Raw genomic sequence first — 27334 nt, 5'->3', positions numbered from 1 at the left:
GCCAGCATGTCAAACTTACCAGTGTCTGACTCTAAAACACAACTCACCTATCCCCACATCTCACCAGAATTGGGGTTTTGGCCATGCATCTTTTTCTGTTTTTGTAGCTGACTCTCAGGGAGGCTTTTACCAGCTTTGAAATATACTGAAAGCAACAAGAGTGTAAAAAGGCAGAATGTTCCTGCAGAGGAGAATGTTTCTTGAATTAACTTTCTTGACATTCTTCCTACTATTGTTCTACTTCTACAATCAAATCTTCAGTATGCAACTTGCCGAACCCATACTTAAGGGTAGATTATCAAAAAGTAAGTAGATAAGGGTATTGTCCAAATTAACAGTATATACAGGGCTACACATAAAACCCCAAAAGGTACTTGTGTGAACGTCGCTTTATGCAAGAATGCTATAAATGTTTGTTCGAAAGTAAGAGTATCTGTCCCATGTCTGTTTTAAACCTTGATGAGCGCAGTAAAGTTTCTTTTCCATTAACCATGCAGTGAATTTCTGTCACCTTTATAGCTGCAAATACCTTTAAATATTTTGACTATAAAAACACAAAAGGACACATTACACAGCAACTTTCAACCAATAAGGGTTATATTTAATAGATCAATGATTTAACTAAAATGTTACTGGATCAATGCAATATATTGACCATGTCCTTTGGATACAATAAACAAATAGCTTCCATCCAGTTACCAGCAACATGTGGGGCCCTTAACACACATGCACAATCACAAAATCAAAAATTGTTAGTGATCCTCACAATATTGCTTTCGAAGGGCATCTCTTTAAACATCTCACCCATATGGAATTTTATGTTTCACAAGCACAAAGCCTATAGGCTTAAATCTAGGTCAATGATCCATTTGTGAAGTTCTCTTACTCAGAATCTTATACCAGTCCAAGATGCCATGCATGGTTTATCATATGATTGAGTACTTTCATATTTTAAACACACCGGATACAGTATTCACGTGCCTTTACAGGTTGGATGAAACACGAGCTGTACACTAGTCGTAGCATATCGAAATTTCACTCCTCTCACATCAGTGAAACCATCATTCTAGATGGCAGTAACTGGATTGAACATGGAGGTTATAGTCCAATGTGGCACCTGGCTATAACATGATATACCTCTATATACTCTTTTTATTATGCCATCTTCAGACAAGGTCCCAAAACAGCAAACTGCGGTCCAATCCAAACCTTAAAACACCATGAATGGAACCATGTCACTAAGCCCTCTGACTATCCAGGCAGCAGTGATCAAGCATCAAATCTTGGAGTCGATTAGAAGGTGAACCAGGTCCAAATGGCATTCCATCGGCCATCTTCAATGAGGACAACTCATTCTGAGCTAGACACTTGGAGTCAGTGTATGAGAGCATAATCATCACCAACACTATCCTCTCCTCATGGAAAGGCTCCATTATCTCTCCAATCTATAAAGGGGGTAACAACTCAGACGCTGCAAACTATTGGCTTATAGCTCTCTTGGATGTGGAATCAAAATACTTGCCAGCTGTCTTCTCGAGGAGCTAGTCTTGTGCAGCAGAAAACTACCTTATTCCATTCAACAACACAAACTTGTTGGCCCTATCCCTGCTGTTCTACCAAAACCGGTCAACCAAACAACCCCTTTTTCTTTCCTTTATAGACTACAAGGCTGCCTTTGACCATGTGGACAGAGGAACACTGTAGAGAAAACTAGCTAGTTGGAACATTTGGAATAATTTGCTACAAGCTTTATTCCTCCAACCACTGACACCTGGGCCAGGATCAAATTAGGCGATGGCTATCATTTGTCAAGGAGGATTCCAACCCATCAAGGTCTACGGCAAGGATGTGTGTAAGCCCTCCTACAACCCTAGCCTAGGTGTACTTGCATGCCCCCAAACTGGGATACATCTTATTGCCATGCATGATGTCTGCGACTAACTTGGTGCTGTTAAGCAGCACAAAAATCGGCCACTAGAGGGGTCTAAATGCCACAGCCTCATACTCGAATATAAATGCAATGGAAATTAACTCGAAGAAGTCCAAAATATTGATCCAAAAGAAATCATCTATGTGGTACCTGGAAAAAGAAAAAGTAGAGGTGGCATCAGAATACAGGTACTTGGTTATGTTAATTGATAGGCAAGGCTATTTTCAACAGCTTCTCGAGCTCATGCATCTAAAAGCCAGATCTCTTGCCACAGCTTTCAGGCTCATAAAAGCTGCCATAGGACCCTTTAGATATGCACCTCATCTGAAAATAATACAAACAAAACTAATTCCAACCATTGCTCATGGAACTGAAGCCCTAAGGGGCATAGATGCTTCCCTCCTGGACAAGACTATCATCAGACACTTCAAGTCGGTCTTTTTCTTGCTACCCCATGTAGCTCCAGCCCCCTGTGCCTGGAATTTGGCTTAGTAAAACAATCCAGAGCGAGGCAAGGTGCTTTCCTCAAGCTCTACTATAAATTAAAGAAAGCCGATAGTGTATCCGTAAACAGTCATCTCTGGTAAGAAATTTGTAGTAGAAACTACTCACTAGCCAGATACTCTAAGGACTGGGAGACATTTTCTAACTCCTCCCTAGGTAAGCCCACTATAAATAAAAGAGTCAAGAGTCAGTCCCTGTTAGCAGATAAGGAGGCATTTGCGCAAAAATGACATGCTTAGCTTGTAATGCCGTCCTGTAATAAGCTAAGCCCTCAAGCATACCTGGGCATAGCCATCAAACCCCAAGTTAAGGCATCGTTCCTTAGATATCGTTTGGGGTGCCTATGATCGCTCCTGCATCTACCACCATGTAAACAAACGATACAACTGAGAATTGTCGACTCTGTGGTAAAGCTCCAGAGACTGTCATTCATCAAATCTGCATATGCAGAGCAAACATAAATGATCGTAAATCCATTTTGAGACCAGTATGGAACCAGAAGGAATACGCCGTTGTAGGCCACCAATCATAGCTCGTTTTTAACTCATCAGAAATACAGCTCACCTGTAGGCTGGTATGATATTCGAACAGACTTGATCACAAAATCAAAAGCCTAACTGAGACTGTAAACAGCACATAAAGCCTGGATGTTAGAGCACGCAAGCATAACCGTATTTATAAAATCCGAATGCACTGCCACTTTCTTAAAAACTGAAAAGCCTTGGACTGTAGGCAGTATGGTCAAACCTAATAAATTAGGTACTAGCACGATGGAGCACATAAGCATAATGCTCCCGCCCATATAAAATTGGATTACACTACAGCTAAATCGATGACTGAAAAGCTTCAGAGCAAATATGCCTCACAGGAAAAATCAGGTGCCTCAGACATTTTTGATTTTCTTTTTACAAAGTTTTACTGTTTTTTATTCATATTTATCTACGTCTAAACTTCTGAGTAAAAAGACTATCCTATGTAAGTGGTGTACACAATGCCAGTGGCAAATGCATGGGACTATATGCACAATACCCTCTATGCACAGATTTTTGACAGTATTGCCCTTATCTTAAAATCTAGGATTAGTTTCAGGCAGAGGTATTTCACCTTTACATGGAAAAACCTGGTACACTAGGCACTTTAAATTGTTGCTAATTTGCACAAATTGCACTTGTTTGCACTTGTACATTGTTAATTTGCACAACGATTTCTTCTCTTTTAAATGTTTCTTTTTACACAGTTTTTAGAAATGTACTTTAGTGCAATGATTTTTAATTTACCTGTTCATTTGAATGCAATAAACTTGAAACCTCTTTTTACTATTTAAGCTAATCAGAATAGAGAGTTCATGTTCTCTTTGGTGATTAGCCGTAATGTCATTACAGAGCATGTTCTACTAAACACATTCTTTAAAACTGTAGTTTCGGTTCCCAATTTAACATGCCGGTGGACGAGCACTCGGTTTGCCACTATCAATCCGACAATAGTGCAGAGACTCTGGTCTAACAACAAACTCTTGGCTTTAAGCGTTCTCAGATGTTCACCCTTCTGAGAGGCTGTAGTAGGGGTATCTATTTCTTTAGAGAGGCAATTATCTGATTTAGTTTATCAGTAGATTTACATTTGTTGAATGTCGAGTTGCGAATTGATGCAAGCTGTTTGGTACATGTAACAACCCCGTTTTTCTATTCCACTCGTATCACAAGAGATTGACCTTGATGCTATAAATTGACAAACCGATCTTACATGTTTGTGGTCTGTACATAATTGCAACAACATTTGAACATCCATTATTTCAATGTGAGTTGTCATGTTAATTCAAAAGTTTTGCGTGCAGAAGCATTTGTTATGCAACTCTGGGCGTAGGAGTGTGATTCTAATATAGTAAGAGGTGTCACTATTTTAAAACTTAGATTCGAATTCTCTATTTTTTGTTTAGAGAAATGTTGCCTGTTTAATAGTTTGTTTAAAATATAAGAATGTGTTTTCTGATATGGGACTCAGTTATAATTAATTCTTCTCCTCATGAAAGACTCACACACGTGGCCCAAAATGCATCGGGAAATAATGAAGATGATTAGCATTTACAACCAGGAAGTATTTCTGTAAAATTGAATTTCGAAGATTCAAAAAATCTCAAATTGATTGTAAATTAACAAATGGAATAATAGATATGATGCATGATTTATAACGAGCCAGTGAATTATCATGTTTGAGTGTACACAAGAAATCAACAACACACAATTGAGTGAATGTGTGAGTCATCTGGCTCTTTCCTCAACAATGAAGAAAGAAAAAAAAACACAAAATACACAATATTTAGTGTTACAAAAAAGCAGCAGCTTTGTAACATGTGTTCAGAGGCATATGTTGGAAAGTAGTGATTCACATAACATCACAAATGAGTTTAAAGATTGCAATTCTGTGACAAGAGGCAAATGAAGTGGTTAGGGTTTTTCAATAAACATATGTATCAACACATTTCTCCAAAGACACATACTGGGTGAAACTCTATTATAGACCAGGCCCCAGTTGTTCTTGACTTATTTGTGCATTACATTTTTGTAGAAAAAATGTAGTCACTGACATATAAGGCTGTTAATTCCATTTGTATTTATTGTGCGATTCGTATAGTTGGAACATGCATGGACATTTTTGTTTACAAACTAAAATGAAACACTCCTCTTTGAACTCTTCCTCATTGAAAAAAGACATTTTTAAAATGAAGCCATCTGGAACGTGTAATTAATTTGTGAAAAGTCACCTTCTACTTATCAACAGCAATCCATACCATTAATTTATAAATAAATAAGAACAACAAATTCAGTTTTAGACAGCATTGTTGGTACCATATTCCTCTATTTTTTTCATCGAGAAATTTCCTAGCTTCCCTTTATCCTGTATATATCTCATGGACTTGGGATCAGAGTATCTTAGAAATAATGTCTGCCAATATTATTGTGTCCTAAATATCGTTTACAAAAATAACGCTCCAGTGGGTGTAGATTTTTAAATATTAACTCCTCTTGCAAATAATATTTAGGATAAAATATTTATGTCAGGCGATACACCAACAATAATATTATGGCAGTGAGTACACTGTACTTGTACAGCACCATAAACCATAACAGTGTGGTCAAGCTGATATGTGGGGCTGTAACATCTATGTCTGACCTTGCCACCATGTCACCAATGATAGAATTGTGTGCTAGGATAATAAGCATAAAAGCATATTTTTCCATTGACCAGTAAACTGCAGCAAAGGAGTCATGTGTGACCTGCAAGCATCATAGCTGCCAAGATTTCAGATTGCCATGTGTGACATTTTTATAATTTCAGTGAAATTATGAGTGACATTTCAACCACTATGAGTGACACTTTCTCGCGAGCAAAAATCATGCAATGAAGACGAGGGAAACTTCTAAATATCAGAAATTACAGCCATTTGAGCTATAAGAAACTCGAAGAAGTTCTTGAAACTGCTGCAAAGCACCAGAAATGGAAGGGCACCAACCCTAGTTCTCCCTCCTGTAACCTGACTGTACTGTAAAAAAATGCGTAATCATGATATTAAACAAGTCTTTCAGTAGCAGTACTTTATTAAAGTTCTGTGTACATTGCTGACACATGCACAGTTAAATACAACAATACTTACTGGATGCAACTGATTGTCATTTGCATAACATAAATAATATTCTTTTAAAGTCCATATGTACATAATATCTAGACCAAGCACAACACCTGCCCAACTTGACAAACCTTGACATAAGAGAAAACACTAAGACCAGCACAAACAGATCTGTCAGATCATTCACAGTGTTAAGTATCAGAGGCTGACAGTAGCCCGTTGCTCACACTAAGCTGTATCAAGGTTATGGGCACTTATATCTGAAACCAATATAACACAAAGGTTGATATTTTATCATGTGATTCCATGCAACTTTTTGTGCCCCCATGTCACAGTTTTTGCCTTCTTTTTCATGTTTCAGATGGAGAATATTTGTAACATGTTTCACCTCGAGGCCTGTTCATTTGAAACATTAATATAGAAGACTATGTTCTATCAAGTGATAAACTGGGGCGGAATTTGGTTTTCTTCTTGATATCCTTGAGAACACCCTTTCTTCATCAGCATTGCTGTGGGGCAACGTAAAGATAAGTTGGGCTACTTGCTTCTCTGAGTGCCAACAATAGTAAATTCTGTGACAAAGGAATGCCAAATGATATTCATCCTGCAAGTGACAACCTCACCAGTACCACAGTTTACTTTAATAGCAGCCCTTTCTTTTGCATTTTTTGATATGTCCTGAAAGTCAGTGACCTGGAAGTTAGCAAATTCTTGCTCTAAGCAAACTAGGTCCTGCTCTGCAAACATGAGGTAGGTTGCAAACCGATCTACTAAGAACAGCACACTATCAAAACTGTTTGTGTTTTTCGAAGAAGCTAACGACCCGTGCATGCTTAAGCACATTGTCATTAACTGGAAGGACTTTAAAGAATACTTTACACCATTCTGGGGAAAGCTGCAAACTGCTTCATAGAAAGCTTTCTGGGTTCCTGGCTCAATGTCTCCATTTTCTAGCATGTTTCTCAACTTTCCTCGCACAATGATGCCAACATACAGACTTGTATCTGTGATCTGGCATTCTTCTGATGTTAAATCAGGCAAACTGGGTTCCCCTTGAATGACTGAATGACATCTACATGAAACACTCTACTCAAGAGCACAACAATTAATTAGATCATGGCATCATACAGGAGGTAAATGACTGGATCTTCCCTTTGAAGCAAAAGGTTGAAATTAACAAAAGCAGGTAACATAGCCTGAAGAAATAGACAGTAGACCTCAGTAATAGGGTTCTCAAACCTGTGAACAAGTCTCCTTAACCTGACCTTGCTAGTTCTGTCACTGTCTGGTGTTGATAGGAAGTACGAACGCAGAGCAGCAAACTGAAGAATCAGTCTATCCAAACATGTAGACATTCCTAACCACCTCACAGAAATACATTTCAGCATCCGGCGGTAATCAGAATCAACAAATTGGCAGAATTCTGCATACACATTTACGTTTTGCAGAATAGTCAAACCAGAAGGAGACATCTACAAGCAATTCCTCTATATCAAAATGTTTCAAGCTAGAACAGAAGGCAGAAGCAGCATGGGATGCAGCATTGTGGGCCATGCCACATTGTGGGCCATGAAATACACATTAGAATTCAAAGAGAGTACTCTAGTCTTAAAAGAGAGCCTTCCCACATTCACTGAGGCACTATCTACACCAAAGCCAAAACAATTTTCCCAAGGGATGGAATGCTTTGTCATAACATTAGATACTGCAGTAAATATACTGTCAGCTGTACTTTCCTTGCTTAAACACATGTCAAGAAATTTGCAGCATACCAAACCCTGCTTTGTATCAAAAATACGTACAGTTATGGGGTTCATTTTTTCAATGCCTTGATCATTGCTACCCTCAATACACAGACTAAAAGCTAAAGATGTCATATCAGCCAATAAGTGAGTCAACAACTCAGGTGCAATGGCATCATTTAATACACGGGTTGCTTTTGTTCTCGCACAAGCATAACCCTGCACAATTTTAGAGTCTGGGAAACATGTCCTTATGAGATTGCCCAAATGATCAGCAGCAGCAAAGGGTACATTATGCTCTGCCAAAAATCCTGTGAATTTTATTTCCGCCTCTCTGGCAAGGGACTCTTCACTGGAACTCTTCATTGGCATGTAGCCTGAGATGGGCTTCATTTTAATCTTTGTGCCTTGAAGAGATGTATGAACTTTACCGCTAATATGGTGTTTCAAATCAAACTCTTCTTGATGCCTACAGGAGACAATCTTCTTGCAAATCAAGCAGCGGAAGGACTACGGAAGGAATACGGATCGGTCTAAACAGGAACAATGATCCCTGCAGTTAAAAAGAATTACCAAAATTATGACTGTCCCCTACGAGTTGTTACCTATGTGAATTTTAAATTAAAGCACTAGTGCATACAGTGGCTAGGCTGCTCACAAGCACCTACTGACCACGCCTTAAGCTGGCTGCTGCAGTACAACAGAAAAAGTCTATGCTATGCATTATAATCTTTGTTGAGGGCTGACTAGACACTGTTCAGGAAAGGACACCGAGCGATGAATTGAGCATACCGGGACCTCCATTCCACTGACATAAAATAGAGAAGTCCAGTTAATCATAGTGTAGCACCCACGACTGACTGAAAAGTAAACTGTGCAGAAAGAGAAACTGAAATGCCCAGGAACACACAATGTGTGAGAGCCTTTATTAAAATGTTTCTCTCCCATTACCTGATGCACATAGTAGAAAATGTACACTCTCTTCCTATGATGAAAGGCAAACAAACATATAAAAACAGTTGGCATTGTGGTGGTTTGAGTCTTAAAACATACGAGTCATCTCAAAACTGATAACACAAAACATAGGTTGCAGCATGGTGTAGAAAAAATAACATACAAGGAAATAGAAAAGCTATTGTCTACACACTTTAAAGTATATAACCTTATTGAACTACCTTTGTATTGCTCTGCTTGCATCCAGCACATGTCGAATTTAGTACGATAGTACCGTGCCCCGGATTTCTTCTAGCTAGATTTCCTTTGGCTAGCTGCAGCCTTTCCCTTTTTGGAAGTCATAGCTGAAGTACAGGGCTCACTGTCATCTGTATCAGACATTATTCTGCCAAGACAGGGAAGGGAAAGAAACTCATATATGCCCAACATGATTCTACAAGTATAACCAATGGGGATAAAGCATGGTTTTGCCTATCCAGAATGCAGTCACAGTGAAGCTGCAGTGCAGCAGGTGCTGCCCCCCAAATAAATCTATGATGCTCCTGAACTCCCTGTTTTTATTCCACATAAGGACATCATTTTGACAGTTCACAACTATCTGGCATAATTGAAAATCTCACTTTTCATACAAGTCAGCCAGCCACTAATATGTTCAGACCTTCTGAAATACTAAATGATGCCCTTTCGCCAATACTAATGTGTCTATTCCTGAGGTACACAGCCAAAGACCAAATTTAGGAGTTTAGTACTCACAGTTCGCTGGTGTGTCACTGACTCTGATCTGCTGTGCAGTGGCCGAGCCTGTTCAGTGTAGTCCTACAGAGATTTCTTGGGTCCCTCAAGCAGTGACACTGCAAAGATGGTGGACTTCGAATATCTATAAAAATACACACCAAAAAAAACAACAATTTGAATGTACTGGTCCAGATTTATAATGACGTTTTTAAGCATACTTATATGATTCCTGATTGTACTCAATGCAGTATTATAAGCCAGAATACACTATAGCAAAACAAATCAACATTTCAATATGTTGTCAGTCAGCAAATTGAATTCAATCAAGCACAACTTAGATCAAGGGAGACATCATGGAAGAAACACTGGGTTGAAGTCTGAGCTATTTTAAGCCTGTGCATTGTTCCCAGCTACTGCTCCTCCAATTCGCGGCTCCCACTGTGCCACAGCTCAAAGGTAAAGAGAGAAAAAGACCAGTTAATACAACCACACACCAAATAACACCACAATATACTAAGTCAGCTAGCCAGAGAGTATCAACGCTAATTTGCACAGACACAATGTGCTTTAAAAAAAACTCACCACAGGATTGCTGTGTTATTAAAGTGCTGTGCATTGTGATGGCATGCTTGCAATCATGGATGCCTCCTAGTACTCGGCTTGTTTTATTTATCTAACACACTGCATTATTGGGACTTGTGGTTTTTGTTCACCGCATAGAAACAGGCAATATTAAACTTTACCAAAACCAGCTAAGCTTAGGGGTAGGCAAGCAGATACACTCGAACTATTGAAACATCGGCGTCAACATAAGAGTAAAATGTATTACTTCTGTAGGCCCCCTCTTCTCACAATTAAGCATTTTTAGAAAAGTTCTTCTGTACCTTATCAAACAAGACTTATACACATGTTTCAGGATAAAAATGTTGTCCCTGCAGAAGTTTAACAATAGCAAGTATAGGTTGCAATGGCAGGGTAGCCTGTAACATGATTAACCACAGCCTTAGGACACAATTGATGGACCATGATAGTTGCTTCTTTTGACATGTTTGCAGGATAGCAGGCCTAGGACACTTATAGAAACCATGTGACCTCCACCTCTTTAGCTCAGGTGCCATGCACAGAAATTCCACAAGTAAGGAAATGCAGTAAGTCACAACTAACCTCAAAATACACAGTTCTGATAAAATCATGTGGTTCATGATCTTTTGTGAAAACTGTCAGTAGACAAAATACTCATCTTGCTGCAGGACTCTATTATTCACCAGTTGTCTTGACATTTGTTATTACATGAAAACTCCTAGGTACACAAATTCAGCCGCAACAATAACATCATTTAAACAAAGCACCCTCAAGGTGAGCGCCAGGAGCAGCCAGGAAAGAAGTTCCAAACACAAGTAAACAAAACAGGCCTCTTTATCGGATTGTGAAAAGCAGTAACACAGCTAACCACAAAATACACAGTTCTGGTAAAACATGTGGTTCATGATCTTTTGTGAAAACTGTCACTAGACAAAACACTCATCTTGCTGCAGCATTATTCACCAGTTATCTTGACATTTGTTATTGCATGAAAACTCCTGGGTACACAGATTCAGCCCCAACATCATTTAAACACAGCACCCTCAATGTGAGCGCCAGGACAGAAGTTCCAAACACAAGTAAACAAAAACAGGTCACATGATCTGGGTGTAAAAAGCAATAACACAGCTAACCTCAAAATACACAGTTCTGAGAAAACATGTGGTTTATAATCTTTTGTGAAAACTGTCACTAGACAAACAAATCTCATATTGCTGCAGCATTATTAACCAGTTATCTTGTCATTTTTGTTGTTGCATGAAAACTTCCGGGTACACAAAAACTTCATATCGCCCAACATCTAAAGAAAGCGCCCTCATGTTGAGCACCAGTAGCAGCCAGGACAGAATTTCCACAAGTAAACAAAACAGATCTCATGAACTGGTTTTGAAAAGCAGTAACTCACAGCTAACATCAAAATACACAGTAGTGCTAAAACATGTGGTTCATGTTTGCAGCAGGGATATTACCCTCTGCATCGCCAGCGGAAAACTACTACTAAACAAAACACTGATCTTGCAAGGAACATTCATGTTCACACTGAATTACCTTGACATTGCCTCAACAAACTTGCTGAGTGGACCAGGTAACCCGCCCTGTGACAGAAGTTAGTTGCACAAATAACTTACAAGAACAAAAGAAGGGTTGTGAGAATTAAAGCTATCCATCCTCCTCAAACAATTTTGTTAATATGCAATAGTACTTGTGATCTTAATATAACTCCTTTCTGCATGTAAAACATGCAGAGCGCACACTTCCAGTAGCTGACACATTTAAATCGCAGTTACTGTTAATTTAATAAAGAGACTTACCGTTGTCTCTCAGTCACAATGCTAACTGCTGCACCATGGGAATCGGGAAAAATATAAAATAAGGCAGCTGCTGATGTCCTTGCCTGATGAGAGTATCTACTAATTAGTCTTCTAGTCACACATGCTCTGTCACTCCCTGGCTCAGATGGCTGCACTCTCAGCTGCTGCTGTAGTGGCAATGTTGGAGATGACTTGTCCTCACAGGCTGGTGAGTAGAGAGGAGCCGACGCTGGTACTGTGTTGCAGAAGACTCTGGTGGCTCTGTGATGGAGCTAAGGCTAAAGCATCACCTGTTCAGCTCTCCCGGGCTCAGAGCACGTGCTCATAGACACGTGTTGAGAGGAAGTTTTGTTGCACTGACGACAGCAACAATTCTGCTGAGGGGGCGAGCCCAGGCTGGGGCACCATGAGGCAGGAAAACATCGGACCTGGAAGGCTGGATAGGTCTGTTGCTGGGACAGCAATGAAGCCCCAGCCTCTGGCTCCTCCTGATGCTGCAGTTGGAGCATCATGCATCATTACTTCAGGGCCTCTCTCACGAGGTGGGAGTCGACCCACCAGCCCAAACAGGATGTGAGAGAGGCCGAGCAGGCTGAACCGAAAGCGAACCTGGGCTGGCCATCTTATCTCTGTGTTGTACTGATGGTGGGGCCAGGTGGGGCCTCTCCTCTTCCCTTCTAAATAATGATGCTGCAGTTGGAGCGAGCATCATGCATCATCACTTCAGGGCCTCTCTATCACGTGATGGGAGTCGACCCACCAGCCCAAACAGGTTGCATATACTCGACTCCGGGGAATCCTGTCTTCTGATTCTTCTTGACCTCTCTGCAGCCTTTGACACTGTTAATCACAACACCCTCCTCAACACTCTTCAACAGAGAATGGGATTGGATGGCGCAGTGCTTAAATGGTTTGCCTCTTTACTTTCAGACAGATCCCAAATGATTAAGATAGCGAACAGTCTTTCATCTCCATTGGCTGTAGGTCAAGGTGTCCCTCAAGGCTCTATCCTGGCACCCACTCTGTTTAATCTCTACCTGGAACCATTAGGGAACCTCCTAAGCAAATCTGGGATCCATTACCATCTTTATGCGGATGACACTCAAATCTACCTCAAGGTGTCTTCCGCACACGATCTCTCTTTACTCGACTCTACTCTCAACTCCATCCACAACTGGATGTTAGCTCACCAATTCATTCTTAATCCCGCCAAAACTGAATTCCTCCTCCTTTCGACCTCTCTCTCACCTCCTCCTGTTCAATCGTGGATGGATCAGTTGAACCTGCTCAACAACAAACCCATCATTGTCGACAGTGCTAAATCTCTAGGTGTCATTCTTGACAAAAGACTCAACTTAATCTCCCACATCAACTCTATTGCCAAGAACGCACGGTACCAGTTGCGCCTTCTATGGGGGATCCGTCGGTTCTTCCCGGAGAATGACTTAAAAACCTTGGTACAATCGCTGGTTCTCTCAAGACTGGATTATTGCAATTCTCTTCTGACGGGCCTACCCAAATCCCACCTCTCCCCTCTCAAATCCATCCTCCATTCAGCAGCTCGCTTCATTTCAGGGTCTAAACGAAGCGACCACATCACTCCTATCCTGTCCTCTCTTCGATGGCTTCCGATTGAGGCAAGATCTATTTACAAAACTGCCTGCATCACACACAAAGCCTTGCACACGTCCTCCCCTCGTTACCTGGCAAATGGCAAATAAATTGAAACTGTCCGGAGGCTCTCGACCCTCTCGGAATGCGGAAAAGCTTCTGCTAGAGCCCCCCGTCTTCAAAAGGGAAAGATCAATGGCGCAATCCTTCTCAGGCAATGCGGTGAGAATATGGAATTCACTTCCCCCATTGCTCCGTGCCACCTCCTCGTCCCGGATTTTCAAAGCTGAACTCAAAACTCTTCTCTTCCAAAGACACTTTCAGAACTAATACTTTCATACTCCGGCCTCTCTTGGAAGTTCGCTCTTCATTGTAAATTTGTATTTTTTCCTGTGCATCCCTCACCCCTGCGTGCTGTGTCGGATTTTGTGTTTGTGCACCCTTTATTCTCAGGCCCCTCTTGGAAGTTCGCTCTTCGTTGTAAATTAGTATTTTTTCCTGTACATTCCTCACCCCTGTGTGCTGTGTTGGACTTTGCGTTTGTGTACCCTTCATTTTTAGCCTGTGTAATGTTATATTCTGTACCACTTTTCTCTTGTAACGTAACTAGCTCTATTGTACAGCGCTCTGACACCTTTGGGTAATGTCCGCGCTTTAAAAAAATGCACTAAATAAATACAAATAAATAAAATATGAGAGGGGCCGGGCAGGCTGAACCGAAAGCAAACCTGGTCTTGCCATCTGTGTTGTGCTGGTGGGGGCAGAGGTCACTGGGGCCTCTCTTCCCCTTGTAAAATGATCATGTGGCTGGGCTATTGCTTAGCAAGTAGACCCCAGGGCCTCTCTCACGTGGTCTCTCAGAGACCATCCAGGCCCCAACAGGATGTGTGAGCAGAGGAGTCTGCCTCAACTGAAGTCAACACAGGTGCCAGTGACATCAGTGTGTTGTCGGGCAGGCCGGCAGAAAAACAACACTGTGAAGTACACAACATATTGCCAGATAGTAGCAGCCGACTCCGCTTCTGCCTGCAAACTCTGGAGTTGAGAGCATGATGAGAGGACTGAGGGGCCTCTGAGGAATGACACGAGTAACGACCCCCTCACCCCCACAGTAAGATGATCATGAGAGAGAGAGCTCTCGAAAAACACGCACCACCCGTAGTCTGAAGATAAACCCTCTCAGTTAGTACCGGTGCCCAAGAAGGATTACAAGACAGAGCATCCTATGCGGCCTGCAGATTATACTGTCTGAATTTGAAATGAAATCAGATCTTGCAGATAAACCTCAGAAGGATCATGACGAGACAGAGCAGCCCTGCGTCTGCAGATACTGTGTCTCAAATTACCAGATCTCATCTGCAGTGCGTGCACTCAGCACTGTGCAGTGACAAGTTACACCTGATAAGAGCACAGGGGCCTCTGAGGAATGACGTGAGTCTAAATGACTGACCCCAACCCGTCCCCTGTCCTCCGCCCCCACATGATGCTGAGAGAGCACAGAGCCCTGGCAAAACACGCACCACCCGTAGCCTGAAGATAAACCCTCTCAGTTAACCTCGGAAGGATGATGAGACAGAGCAGCCCTGAGGCCTTCAGATTACTGTGCATTTGAAATCAGATCTTGCAGGTAAACCAGTCGCTTAGAAGGGTGAGAGACAGAGCAGCCCTGCCTGCAGATTTTTAGTGTGTGTCTGAATTAAATTATCAGATCTACATGACAGTGCGTGTGCTCCGCGGCTCTGTGTGACAAGTTACAACACACTTGTCAGTGGCAGCAGGCTGCCTGGTGTCGCCGCATCAGGGTGGCCAATTAAGTTAATTAATTAATTTAAAGTACTACTTACTTGAACTAGTTCAGACTGTCTCTGTCTGAGTCCCAGTCCGGGGCCGGCTGCGGCGGTGAGCCGCATGGGGACCCGCGGTGGCCGCACAGCACACACTGCATGCATGCCATTGCAGTCTCCCAGCCCGGCTGCAGCGCTGCCTGCACCTGCGATGCCTCATGAATCTGTGCAGTGGCCATGCGGAGGAGTTATCAGTCACTGGTTTGGTCGATGCTGCAGCTGGCCTCCCCACCGGGTAACGAGGTATAAATGTATGCGCAGACAGCAGCGAGGACTCGACTCTCAGATCATTCCAGTCCCCCGCCGCTTCTGACCAACCTCACTTCTTTCCTCCCTGACGTGACAGAGGCAGAGGTCACATCCGGATAATCCCTCCCACGGTGCCACAGCCAGTAGCAACCACTGCTGAGGGCAGGCACCGCCCCGGGTCTCGGTAATTCGGCAGTGTCAGTGTGAAGTCAGTGACTGACAGCCGCTCCCAGCGGGAAATATCATGCAGCCAGGCAGCAGGGCAGATTTGTAACATTGTAGAACTCTCACTCAGCCAGAGCTGAGCTGCAGACAAGATCTTTTTTAACTGTTTATTAACTGAGCCACTAGCTGCTGGCAAGTCTCTGCGGGAAGCAGCAGAGCCGGCGCACAGGTGTCACTGCAGGCTCCGGCGTGCACGCTAGCACCCTGGCGTAGCGAGTTTCAGAGTGGCATTAAAATTGCGTCACAATGCATTTCAGTGCGGTGATGTGGAACACCACACTGAAATTCGTTAGAGTCACACCTGATTCGTGATACTTGGCAGGCCTGAAGCATTGCTCTCTTTCATTCCTTCTCTGGATCCTGTAAGCAGCTGAATCTTACCACCAAAAATAGGATGCAGGAATTGTGGAGATGTGCTATGTATTGTGGGCCCCCTTGTATGATTTGCATCAGCCACCTAGGCTGATGCAAAGATTGCACATTTTGTCTGTTTCTTTACACTTTGTGATTACTTTACATTTTATTTGGCATTTTAATAACAATTCACAAAATAGTTTTGCAATCAAAATTAACTTTATATTTTCCAAAAGAATGTTGCTGTGAATGCGGTTGCTAACTTTGTTATCTGGTTCCTTTTTTAAGTTTGCACCCAACGAAATAAAGCCCAACTATGCCGAAATTGGTCTTGGGTTGCTTGGGCTGGGTTGTTCCTATTGGAGTAGGACCACAACTGATTTGCATATGGCTGGGTCTAATTTGAGGATGCATGATTGTTTAGGATGTGGTCTGAGTTATGACTAGGATTAATTCAAGCATTCCATGCATCACTTTTTGGTATTTTTCTTTTCATTCAACAGGTTAGGCAGACTTAATGCCTTGTAGTTAGTTGTTGGAGGGAAAAGAGTTGCCGGTCATGTGGTGATGGCACAATGTCATTTGTTTAGGACTGTGAGGGGGAAGGTCAGGACACTGTGAAAGTTTGTTTTGGTTGCAGACCTGACTTCTGTAAAATGTATTTAAATCTTGCAGAAGCGTCTTACAACTGGCATTCACCAGACCCCCTGACTCAGAATAGGTTATTATTTCCCAAAAAATGTAATGTAGACGCCACAATTTTAGCTGTAGTCATCGCAATGATACCTACTTTTAGTTTTTTTAATTCTTCTATTCAGGTCTGACTATTTCATATGTGAAACTGAAGTAGTGTGCCTACTTCACTTGCTCATTATAAAGCTTGCAAATTACTGTTGATTAAAAAAAAGTTCGGGAAACATCCTTTATCCCGCAGGCAGAATCACGGCCTGCCTTTACTATGCAGTCACTACCCTGACTGCGACTTTACCACACATTCCTTTACCACGCAAGTCGTTATAATGACTTGCTTTAGAGGGCGCGTTGTTTGACTGGTGTTGGAATTAAAGTCTTACACCTTTTCTACTGATACACTGACTGGAGTTGGAATAGTAATAGCGACTTGAGTGGTAAAGGAATGTGTGGCAACATCGCAGTCGGGGTAGTGACTGCGGAGTAAAGGCATGTATGGGAAATGCATGCTGGGTTCCATCATACATCCAAATGTTCTAACACAAACAGCACTTTAATTATAGTTTTAAAATTGTATTATTTTTCTAGGTGATACTGGTGAAAAAGGAGAGAAGGGAGTTCCAGGGAGGCCTGGTAGAGTTGGCCCATCAGGAGAAAAAGGTAAAATGTAATAAGTATGGGAATATGTATGTACCTTGCTTTTTATTGTTTGTTGACAGACTCTTTTGTATTCGATTAAGGCTTTGACCGTGTAAATATTTGATATCTTATAGTAGTGCATATTTTATAATTGTTATTCATGTAAAATATCCCCTAACTAACCTAGTAATAGGCTAAGAAGCTCTTTACAACAATAGCAGATTAGTGCAGTAGTTAAAAATCACATAAAAAAATAATCCGTTCATTAAAATTACAAACAATTAATTCTGAACAAAGCATATAAAGCAAAGAGGGAAAACAATCTCTTTCTCAAACTACAATCTACCCTAGCCACAAATGCCATGCAACTCCTGTCAACTAGTGCACCCCAGGAAACGTTTTTTGCGTTAGAGAAAATAAAATCAATTATTTTTTTCTAACATTCATGTGAGAGAAGTCCCTTCGGAGCCCACGTTAGAGACTATGGGCACCATTTGAGCCCCACAGGAGAATGACATTGTAAGAAATTGGGTTATTAGGTGAGATGGGTGGAAGCCCCACTGAAATAATAAACGCAGTCCTTGTCAGGCAGAACCACAAAAATTATTAAATAATCAGGATTAATTTAGAGGCCACATGTAAATTATTTATGCAGCACGAATCCCACAACAATTTGGAAAAATAGATTACAATTCAATAAATACAATGTCATGAAAGCAACAAACATCCAATCAGTAGAATTAGAGTAATGAGTTTTTAAAGTTCTAGGTGAAAACAGTGCCAAGAAGCACAATGCACCACTCGCGGGTATCTTGTAACGCTAGAAAGGGTCACAGTCACAAGTTCAGGCTGACCACGATGGAGTGGGAGTGCGATAAAGGGACCAGGTCTGTCCCGGTGAAGAGTTTACAATCTCACAGTAGAAGTCCACGCAGGGAGTCTCAGCTGGAGCTTCACTTTGGATGGGGATGTGAGAAGTCCATTGTCCCGTGAGGAGCAGGTCGCTGCTGGAGCTTCGTGTTGGCAGCTGGTACCTTCTTAGACACTCTGGTACCAATCCAGAGGTCAGTCTCCTTTCCAAGCTCCCTCAGGTCAGTGAGCTTACTATCAATCAGATGCTGGTACGACTCTAAAGCAAGTACTGAGCCTGTGCTCTCTCAGAATTAGGTCATACAGCCCAATTAAATCACTTACTTTGCTGCCCTTCACCCAACCACCCATGCCTTGCTCTAGTATTTTCCAAAAGCCACCCGAGATTGGTTTGGCAACTTCTGACTAACCCTTAATTAAAATGCAGTTTTGCTCTGTGGTGAGCCTAAACTTAGTGAGCAGAATGGTCTTTATGGGAGCATACTTCATCTCATCCCCCACCACTAGTGTAAGAAGGATGCCCCACTCCACTGTGGGCATGTGTTTCCACAGGCTTTACCCCTCCTCCTCCTCCTCCTCCTCCGGGACCCTGAGCATCCTTGGGGTTACCTCATAGGGTGAAAACTATTTGTCTATATCATCCTCCACCACATAGCTAGGCACCAGGTGTATGCGGACCCTCCGCTCTCCATGGGACAATCGATTGCTGCCACCTTTGCTGCTGGCCTCTGCTACGTGCTTAGCTTTAACGCCCAGCTCCTTCAGACTCACTTCATGTGCCAAGATCAGTTTCTTTATAGCCTAGGCCCTCTCAACCTCAGCTTTCTTCTTTCCAGGGCAAGTTTCTTTCGCTCCAGGGATGTCTCAGCCCTTCGTTCCTCCATCTTCAGTTTGGCCATCTGCAGCCTGAACTCCCTTTCTGCTTTTCTGTCTGTCAACTCTTCAATGGATAGGTTGTTGGAGAACACACTGCTCCATGTCCTGGCTGGGGCTCCAGTCATGTGAACAAGTTGTCCTGCTCCTTCTAAGATTGCTGCAGCTGAGGTCCTGTGGCCAGGCCCTCCTCCACCTCATCCTCAGGACCATTTTCTTCCTGCTCCTGTGGGGTAGACAGCTTCCTTTTGGCATCCTCAAAGGCACTGAGGGCTTTTCAAGATCAACTTTAGTGGGCACCTTCCCCACAGTCATCCTGCTCCCTTACAAAGCCTTTGCAGCTCTGCCTTGCCAAGGTTATCCACATTGATCAGCTCATTTTCCATTGTAAGTAAATGGAGGTAAGGTAACTTCAATTTTGGAAAAGAACAAAACAGCCAAATTAAGAACTAAGGAATGTAGAAAAACCAAAATAGGCCAATCAAGGATAATTAAAAAACAAATTATATCTGATTATTTTTTGGGGTTTTTAGTGTTACCCAAAATCACTGAGTGGTACTGCACAAAAACAAATACTGAATACAACCACTGAGCACCAATGTAGGAAATTGGGTTTTAATTTGAGGGGGTAAAAATCTTTCTTGAGCAGTAACCCTAATTCCTGTCAAGGTGAACCACAGAAGGCACTTAATTAACCTGAACTTAAGCTTGGCACAAAACTCATTGCCTCTAAGTTAAGCCTGACTTTTAAGTATTCATGCAGCACACAAACAGAACACAAGAAAAAGTCCACACCAGTTTAGGAAAATAGAGTACAATTTAATAAATAAGTTGACACCAAAACAAATTAAATGAAATTTACAGAATCAGAGTTATGAATTGAAAGCTAGTGCCTCAAAGATTAAAGCTCCAACCACGGGCATCTAGTTAGGCGAGGCTGAGGCAAAGTCAAAAGTTATGGCTGACCACGATGGAGAGCGTTTCAAGTATGTGAGGTAAATTGGGCCCAGTCTCTGCTCACATTTGGGCTTAGAAGAATTTTTGAAGAAAATTGCCTAAGAAGATAAGGTTCAGGGGCAAGGCAGCCGGCTGTGTCAAAGGAGGAGGCGTCATTGTTGGTGAGCCGCAGGATGAAGTCCGTGAAGATGTGTATGTTCGAACTATGCCACTTTTTTGTAGGTCAAAAATTTCCAGCAGCATGAAGCTGCAGACTGTAGCTGACGAGGGCTCTATGAAATCAGATACTTTACAGAAAGGGATCAGCTGAACAGGATTTGCTACCACAAAGCCAGGCCAACCAGCAATGCACCTTGGGCGGATTGGTGAGCTGGTTGGTTTAGGTCGGCTCTCAGGTCACGTTTTGGTGGAAAATGTTCTGAGTCCCAAGTTCAGGCAGGGTGCAGGTTTGGGTTCAAAGTTGTTGGAGCTTTTTGTGTCTCTGTAGCTCAAAGTTGGCAGGATTGCCCAGACGTGAGTTCTTTGCTCACTTTGCCACTGGATTCAAACTAGCCTGGCTGATGAGGGGTGTTACCCCGAAACCAGTCCCAGGATGCTTGATTCCGGTCCAGAGAAGATCTGGCTTGGCAGTTTGGGCTGGACTGTCATCATAAGGAACAGGGTCAAGACTGATTTGCATTTGGCTGGGTCTGAACTGGGGTGGCGATATGAGCTACAGAACGATGATGGATTAAACCCAGATCTGTGACTGAGGGTGAGTGTCTGTAAAGTTTCAGTGCTCCATCCATCATCTCCTTGTGTTTACTTTGTTTGTCCTAAGTTGGCAGAGTATGATCAGACTTGGGTCCTTTGCTCACTTTGCCACTGGATTCAAGGTAGCCTGGCTGATGAAGGGTGCTACCCGGAAACCGGTCCCAGGATGCTTGTTTCCGGTCCAGGGAAGACCTGGCTTGGCAGTTCGGGCTGGACTGTTCCCATAAGGAACAGGGTCAAGACTGATTTGCATATGGCTCGGTCTGACCTGGGGTGGCGACGTGAGCTAAAGAACGATGATGGATTGAACCCATATCTGTGACTGGGGGTGAAAGTCTGAAAAGATTCAGTGCTCCGTCCATCAACTCCTTGGGTTTGCTCAAAACAGGAGGACAGCCAACAAGCTCTTGGAGTTACTCTGGTAGCCCAGGGATCTAGTTCCAAGGCAGGCCTCAAGCAGTCCTCTGAGGGTACAGGTCAGGCTTCATGAAGCAGGACAGTCCTCTGGTATCAGCAGGGCAGCCCTCTGAAGTACAGAGCAGGCCTCATGCAGCAAGGCATTCCTCTGACATGCAAGGCAGTCTTTATGAAGGTCCTTCGCAGGTCCAGGAGTGAACTGAAAAGTTGGTCTGAGGGTCCAATTTGTACACTTGATGCCAGCTTTTGAAGTGGGAGAAACATCTAGGCCCTTCTACATCTGGCTTTGGAAATGTCCCCCACGTGACAAACGACTGGGGTCGACTTCTTAAAGAGTGTGTTGGTAGCAGCTTGTTTGAAATTTATGTGAGGCAGTAAACAGCTTAGCCAACCACCATCATGGCAGGGTGGCCCATTCTGCCAACACTTAGTCCCCCTTCGTCTCACTGTCAGGGAAGCAATACAAAAAGGCCAACTGCGAACTAATCATAGCCTTAGGTCTATGCTGCACGCTCATGCTCTCAAACGCATGCTGCCATTGATTTGAACTAATCTGCACCAAGCACTTTAGCAACAACCAGGACTCTTGAAGTAAAGCTTTTTAAACTGCTTTGTAAATAGCTTTTTAACTCTTTTCATTGCGACGGTCGCGTGAATTACACCAAGCTCTCTAGCAACAAGCTGGACATCACTGTAAAGCTTTTTAACTGTTCTTAAAAGCTTGTAATGGTTTTTCTTTCTTAATGCGACGCTAGCGCGAATTGCAATTGCCTGATTTCCTTGTGTTCTGTGCTCCGTTCCACCGCGACTTGCGCCGTTTGCAGTGGAGGGCAGACTGAACCGGAAATTCCTGACTGACTTCCGGGTCAAAGGGGGCAATCACTTGTGTGTGCACCAATTTTCCTGCCACTTTTGCATAAATACAGGATGCAGCAGCGGGCACGCGCAGCAGGCGCACTGCTGGCGTGCCTCTGGCACGCCTAAGGCAAGCCCGTCTATGCCTGTCCGCGCCTGGACCGGGCCCTAGGCCACGACCCCTGTCCGCCATGTTCCAAAATCAGGGCCAAGACTGACATACTCTAATGTTACCCTTATGAACCTCAATAAAACAGATCTTTAAGCACCCTGCCGTCAGCTTGACCTATCTAATGAGTCTAAGGCATGCCCCCACTGCAAGGCAAAGTTTCTCTTCACGAAATCTAAGGCATGCTCCACAGAAAAATATATCACATATGGGCAATCACCAGACCCCAAGACAGTTACAGGCTTGCTCATTAATACTCGCTCCCTAATAAAACACAACATAGAATTTGCAGAACTACTGACCGCAGACAAAGTAGATATGGCCTTCGTAACCGAAACCTGGGTAAATAGCACCTCTGATTGTGACCTGGCCCTAGCTATACCTCAAGGAATCTCAATTATCAAAAATGATAGACAAGACAGACGGGGAGGCAGATTAGCGATCATAGTCAATAACTCCCTGGAACTAAAAGAATCCCCGGCAGGAAGTAGCCCCGATTGCGAACTACTTTCCTTCAGAATCGCCCTGAGTGCTAACTACACCTTCAATGGCACACTACTGTATAGACCCCCCAGCTCGAAAAGTAAAAGCAAATTCGAGGAAATTATCAGCCCAGTAATAGAATCAAGCACCAACTCAGAGAGCTACTGTATATTAGGCGATTTTAATTACCACCTTGAAGATTTAGAAGACCATAATTCAGCATCACTAATAGAGAAAGTAATGCACCCCACACATGATGCTGGTCACACTCTGAACGGACTTTTCACATCTAATCCCCACCTTAGAATACAAGAAATTCTGCCAATCCCATGGTCAGACCATAGAGCCGTCCTGTTCACAATAACCGCCACACATCACATCTCCAGTGCGCATATACCCCATAAGATAATTAAAGGGCGCAACTGGAGGAATATTGGCCCCCAGCAGATGCAATACACTCTGGCATCCTCTAAACCTAACCTAAAATATGATCAAGCAACAGGTAATTTCAACAACGGGATTAAATCTGCAGTGAACCTACTGGCACCAGAAAGAAGCTTAAAGAAATCCGAGCCCTGGTTCTGTGATGCCCTACGCAAACAGAATCAACTTTGCAGAAAAGCAGAGAGACGCTGGAGAAGCAACTACTCAATAGCCGATAAAACTTTATATTCCCAATCTTTGAGCACCTATAAAAAGATGTTACTGGACAAGAAAAGCAGCTACTTTTCAAATAAAATCCAGCAGGCAGGCAACTCCAGCAAAGCACTATTTTCAACATTGAAGAAACTAGTCAAGCTTCCCGAACCACAAAAAAAGGTCATTAGTGTGTCTTTCTGCAACCAACTAGCGGGGTATTTTAAGGACAAAGTACAAACCATCTTCGAATCCCTCTCAGACTGGGTCGACGGCATGGTAGTTACTCCCACCATAATCCCCCCTTGCCCCGCCAATGTCTTGGATTCGTTCGTGCCACCAAATATAGAACAGGTGGAGCAGGTAATTAAATCAATAAAATCCGGAGCACCATCAGACCCCTGTCCACCCAACATATTCCATATGGCACCGGATACAATCAGTGAACAACTTAGCATACTTTTTAAAGAAATAATTAGCTCAGGTGTTTTTCCAGACACATGGAGGACAATATCTATTCTCCCATTATTAAAAAAACCCAATTCAGATCCCAATGACAACAGCAGTTACAGACCAATAGCAAGGATCCCCTTCCCAGCCAAGGTCCTGGAAAGAATTCTGAACTCCCAACTAATGACCTTCCTCTCCTCAGCAGACCTACTGGATTCATCACAGTATGGTTTCCGACAAGGACATGGCACTGAAACTGCCCTGATCATGGCAGCAGAGGAGATCCGGGCAATACTGGACACGGGTGCCAAGGCCGCCCTGATCCTGTTGGATCTGTCGGCAGCCTTTGACACCGTGAACCATGGCATTCTAATCAGAAGGCTCCAAGAGGTGGGAATCAAGTACTCTGCTGAAACACTGCTAAAATATTTTCTGAACAACAGATACCAATATGTCCAGATAGGGGACTCCTGCTCAGAACAGTTCACTTTGCCTCGTTTATGTGCCGCAGGGCTCCTCTTTAAGCCCCACCATGTTTAACCTTAATGTGACCCATTTAGCTATGGTCATCAGGCAATTCGGCTTCACACTTATATCTTACGCTGATGTCACCCAAATAGTGGTGTCCATCTTTAGCAAGCCCGAGGAAGCAGCTGAGCATTTTAACCAGTGCATGTCTCACATAAACCAATGGATGGGGACAAACTGTCTAAAGCTCAATGTATCCAAAATTGTGGTACTCTTATTAGGGTCTGACACATCATTCTGGTCCCAAAACTGGTGGCCTTCGAGTATAGGTGCTCACCCCACCCCAGTCCATAAAGTGAGGAACCTGGGCGTCATTTTTGATGACAGACTGACCTTCCAACACCAGGTCAGCAAAGTCGTCTCATTGGTGTTTGTCACTTTGAAATCAATCCGTAAAGTGCGCTCCTTCATTCCCCCTGAAGCAGTAAAAACACTACTAACGGTCCAGCCATGGCTAGACTGGACTACAGAAATGCACTATACTTTGGCCTTCAGAAACAGCACATTGTTAAACTTCAGCGAGCACAAAATGCTGCCGCCAGATTGCTGCTAGCCGCCCCCAAATTCCAGCCTATCTCTGAAGGCTTTAAACAACTCCACTGGCTTCCTATGAAGAAAACAATAGACTTTAAAGCCCTATGTCTAGCTTACAAAGCTGTCCACGGAAATGGACCAGCATTTTTAAAGCAACACATCACATGGTACCATCCTTCAAAGCACCTACGCTTAGCACAGAGCAAACTCCTCCAAACACCAAAATTCAAGAAAGCGAGCTGGGTAGGAAGAAGCTTTGTCCTGGGTACTGTGAGGCTGTGGAACTTGCTTCCATTAAATATCAAAAGCTGCTCAACACTGCTTGGTTTCAGAAAACTACTAAAGACATGGCTCTTTTTAAACTCAAATATACCATCCTTGGCAATTCCTCCGCAAAGCGCCTAGACGACCCCGGCAATCGTGCGCTATACAAATTCCACAATCAAAATCAAATTATGACCCAAGACACAGGCTACAGGCACCAAAGGGTTAGGGTAAGAAAATGCTAACTTTCTAAAAGTGAAAAGGAATAACCCGAAAAAGTATCCGGGAGAACCAAAATGCACTACAAACAAGTCACTATAAAGTGTACTCAATGTTATCAAAAACAGTGTTAAATGGTGTCCTTTACTCATCAATCAATAACAGTCCTCCAACCAGTTTCTAATGAATCAAAAGCTGAAAATCAGATCTTCAAACCATGAGGTTGACAATAATCTGCTTTATTGTTGATAGTCGCAGATGAAATCAAATTCAAAAGAATAACAAAATGTGTTTCTTGTATTCAGCGCATAGTAGCAAAAACCTTCACATATCCCAATGCATTTCGGGCTTTTTGCGTAAGCCCTTCGTCAGGGGGATCTGCAATATATCAATAAGCTGATTTTAATCAACAAAATACAACAACATGAAGTTAACATCCATAATATAACTTATGGGTTCAAAAGAGAGCAGGAAAAACTCCTCACATCGTCATAACCTAGTGCAATATGTCAACCACACCGAAAACAGCGTGAATCAGAAAAAAACTCAACGTGAAAAGTGACCAAACCAACAACCAAATGGTGACTTTAGTCAAAAGTGAGAAAAGGGGAAAGAATGGAGAACAATCGTACCTACAAATGCTGGAGTGAACACACTCATAGCAAATATACAGGCCAGCTGGATGCCACTGCAGGCTGTAAAATAACCAGACCAGAACTAAAGCTGGTGTTTAAAAAATGAGGAGAAATGAGAATGCCGTGGAAAAACTACGGTTGTTGGACTTGGCCCTTCTTGCAGGGTCATCCCTAAACTTTTTGCCTTCCTCCTGTATTTTTTCTGACCTGGTGTTGGCTGTTTTATGACTCTGGGCACCTTACCACTGCTAACCAGTGCTAAGGTGCATATGCTCTCCCTATGGTAAAATTTATTATGTGAATTGACTTCCATGTTTGGCTATTTGGTTTACTATCAGTCCCTAGTAGAGAGCACCAGGGGTGCCAAGGGCTTGTATATCCAAATGCTGCTAGTGGGCTTGCAGCACTGGTTGTGCCACCCACAGAAGCAGCCTGGTAAAATGTGTCTAAGGTCTGTCATTGCAGAACCTGCATGCAGTCTGGTACTGTCATGCTGACTGGGCAAGTGTCCCCACTTGCCAGTCCCTAAACCTTCCCTTACCTTCATATTAGTCACCCCTATGGTAGGCCCTAGGGCAGGGTGCATTGTAAGGATAAGGTAGGACATGCCCTGAGGTGTGTGGCATGTCCTAATAGTGAATTACAGCCATTTTCGTTTTTCACTATTGAAGGCTACCTGCTCTCCATAGGCCAGAATGGGCTGCTAGATTATAACACCCTATAATCCTAGCAGGCTCAGGAAGCATGGTAGAAATTCGTATTTAGTATGCCTGAACTCAGAATAATAAAATACATCTTTTAGTAAAGTTTATTTTAATATCCTGTGTTTGCAAATGCTACTTTTAGAAAGTTAGCATTTGCTTGCTTAACCATTTCAGTCCGCCTCTGGAGAGGAGGGCTATCTTCTTTGTGTGTAGCTTGAGTGACAGGGCTGGGAAGTTCCAGGAGACAGGCTGGGGCTGCCAGGTGGTGAATAGAAAGATTACACCAGGATGGGTGGGAGGAGTGCACCTTGACTCTGAATAGGACAGTGCTCTGCCTCCACAATGCTGGCTCCACCCCCTGGGGAGCGTCTGATGTCTCTGCCCTGCCTGCCGAAAGAAGAAGCCAGAGTCTCAACAACAAAGTGCTCCTCACTGAAAAGAACTAGACTGGGATTATGCAAAGGCCCCCCTGGCCTGTAAAGACAAAAGAAA

At 43.0% G+C, this 27334-nt stretch overlaps 1 protein-coding gene and 1 pseudogene across 4 annotated transcripts in view; one reads left to right on the top strand and one right to left on the bottom strand.

The window, feature by feature from the left end:
* Positions 1–27334, top strand: part of COLEC11 (collectin subfamily member 11) — a 417003-nt gene that overhangs the window by 142060 nt on the left and 247609 nt on the right. For all 4 annotated transcript variants that reach the window (XM_085610753.1, XM_085610755.1, XM_085610754.1 and 1 more), the window contains exon 3: positions 17445–17516. In XM_085610753.1, coding sequence (XP_085466879.1) covers positions 17445–17516 — 72 coding nt within the window. The remainder of the gene's footprint in view (positions 1–17444; positions 17517–27334) is intronic.
* Positions 6472–9123, bottom strand: LOC146817188 (uncharacterized; annotated as a pseudogene).

Source organism: Triturus cristatus, chromosome 6, assembly GCF_964204655.1.
Source record: "Triturus cristatus chromosome 6, aTriCri1.1, whole genome shotgun sequence".
NCBI lineage: Eukaryota > Metazoa > Chordata > Amphibia > Caudata > Salamandridae > Triturus > Triturus cristatus.
This window is presented reverse-complemented; position numbering and strand designations above follow the sequence as displayed.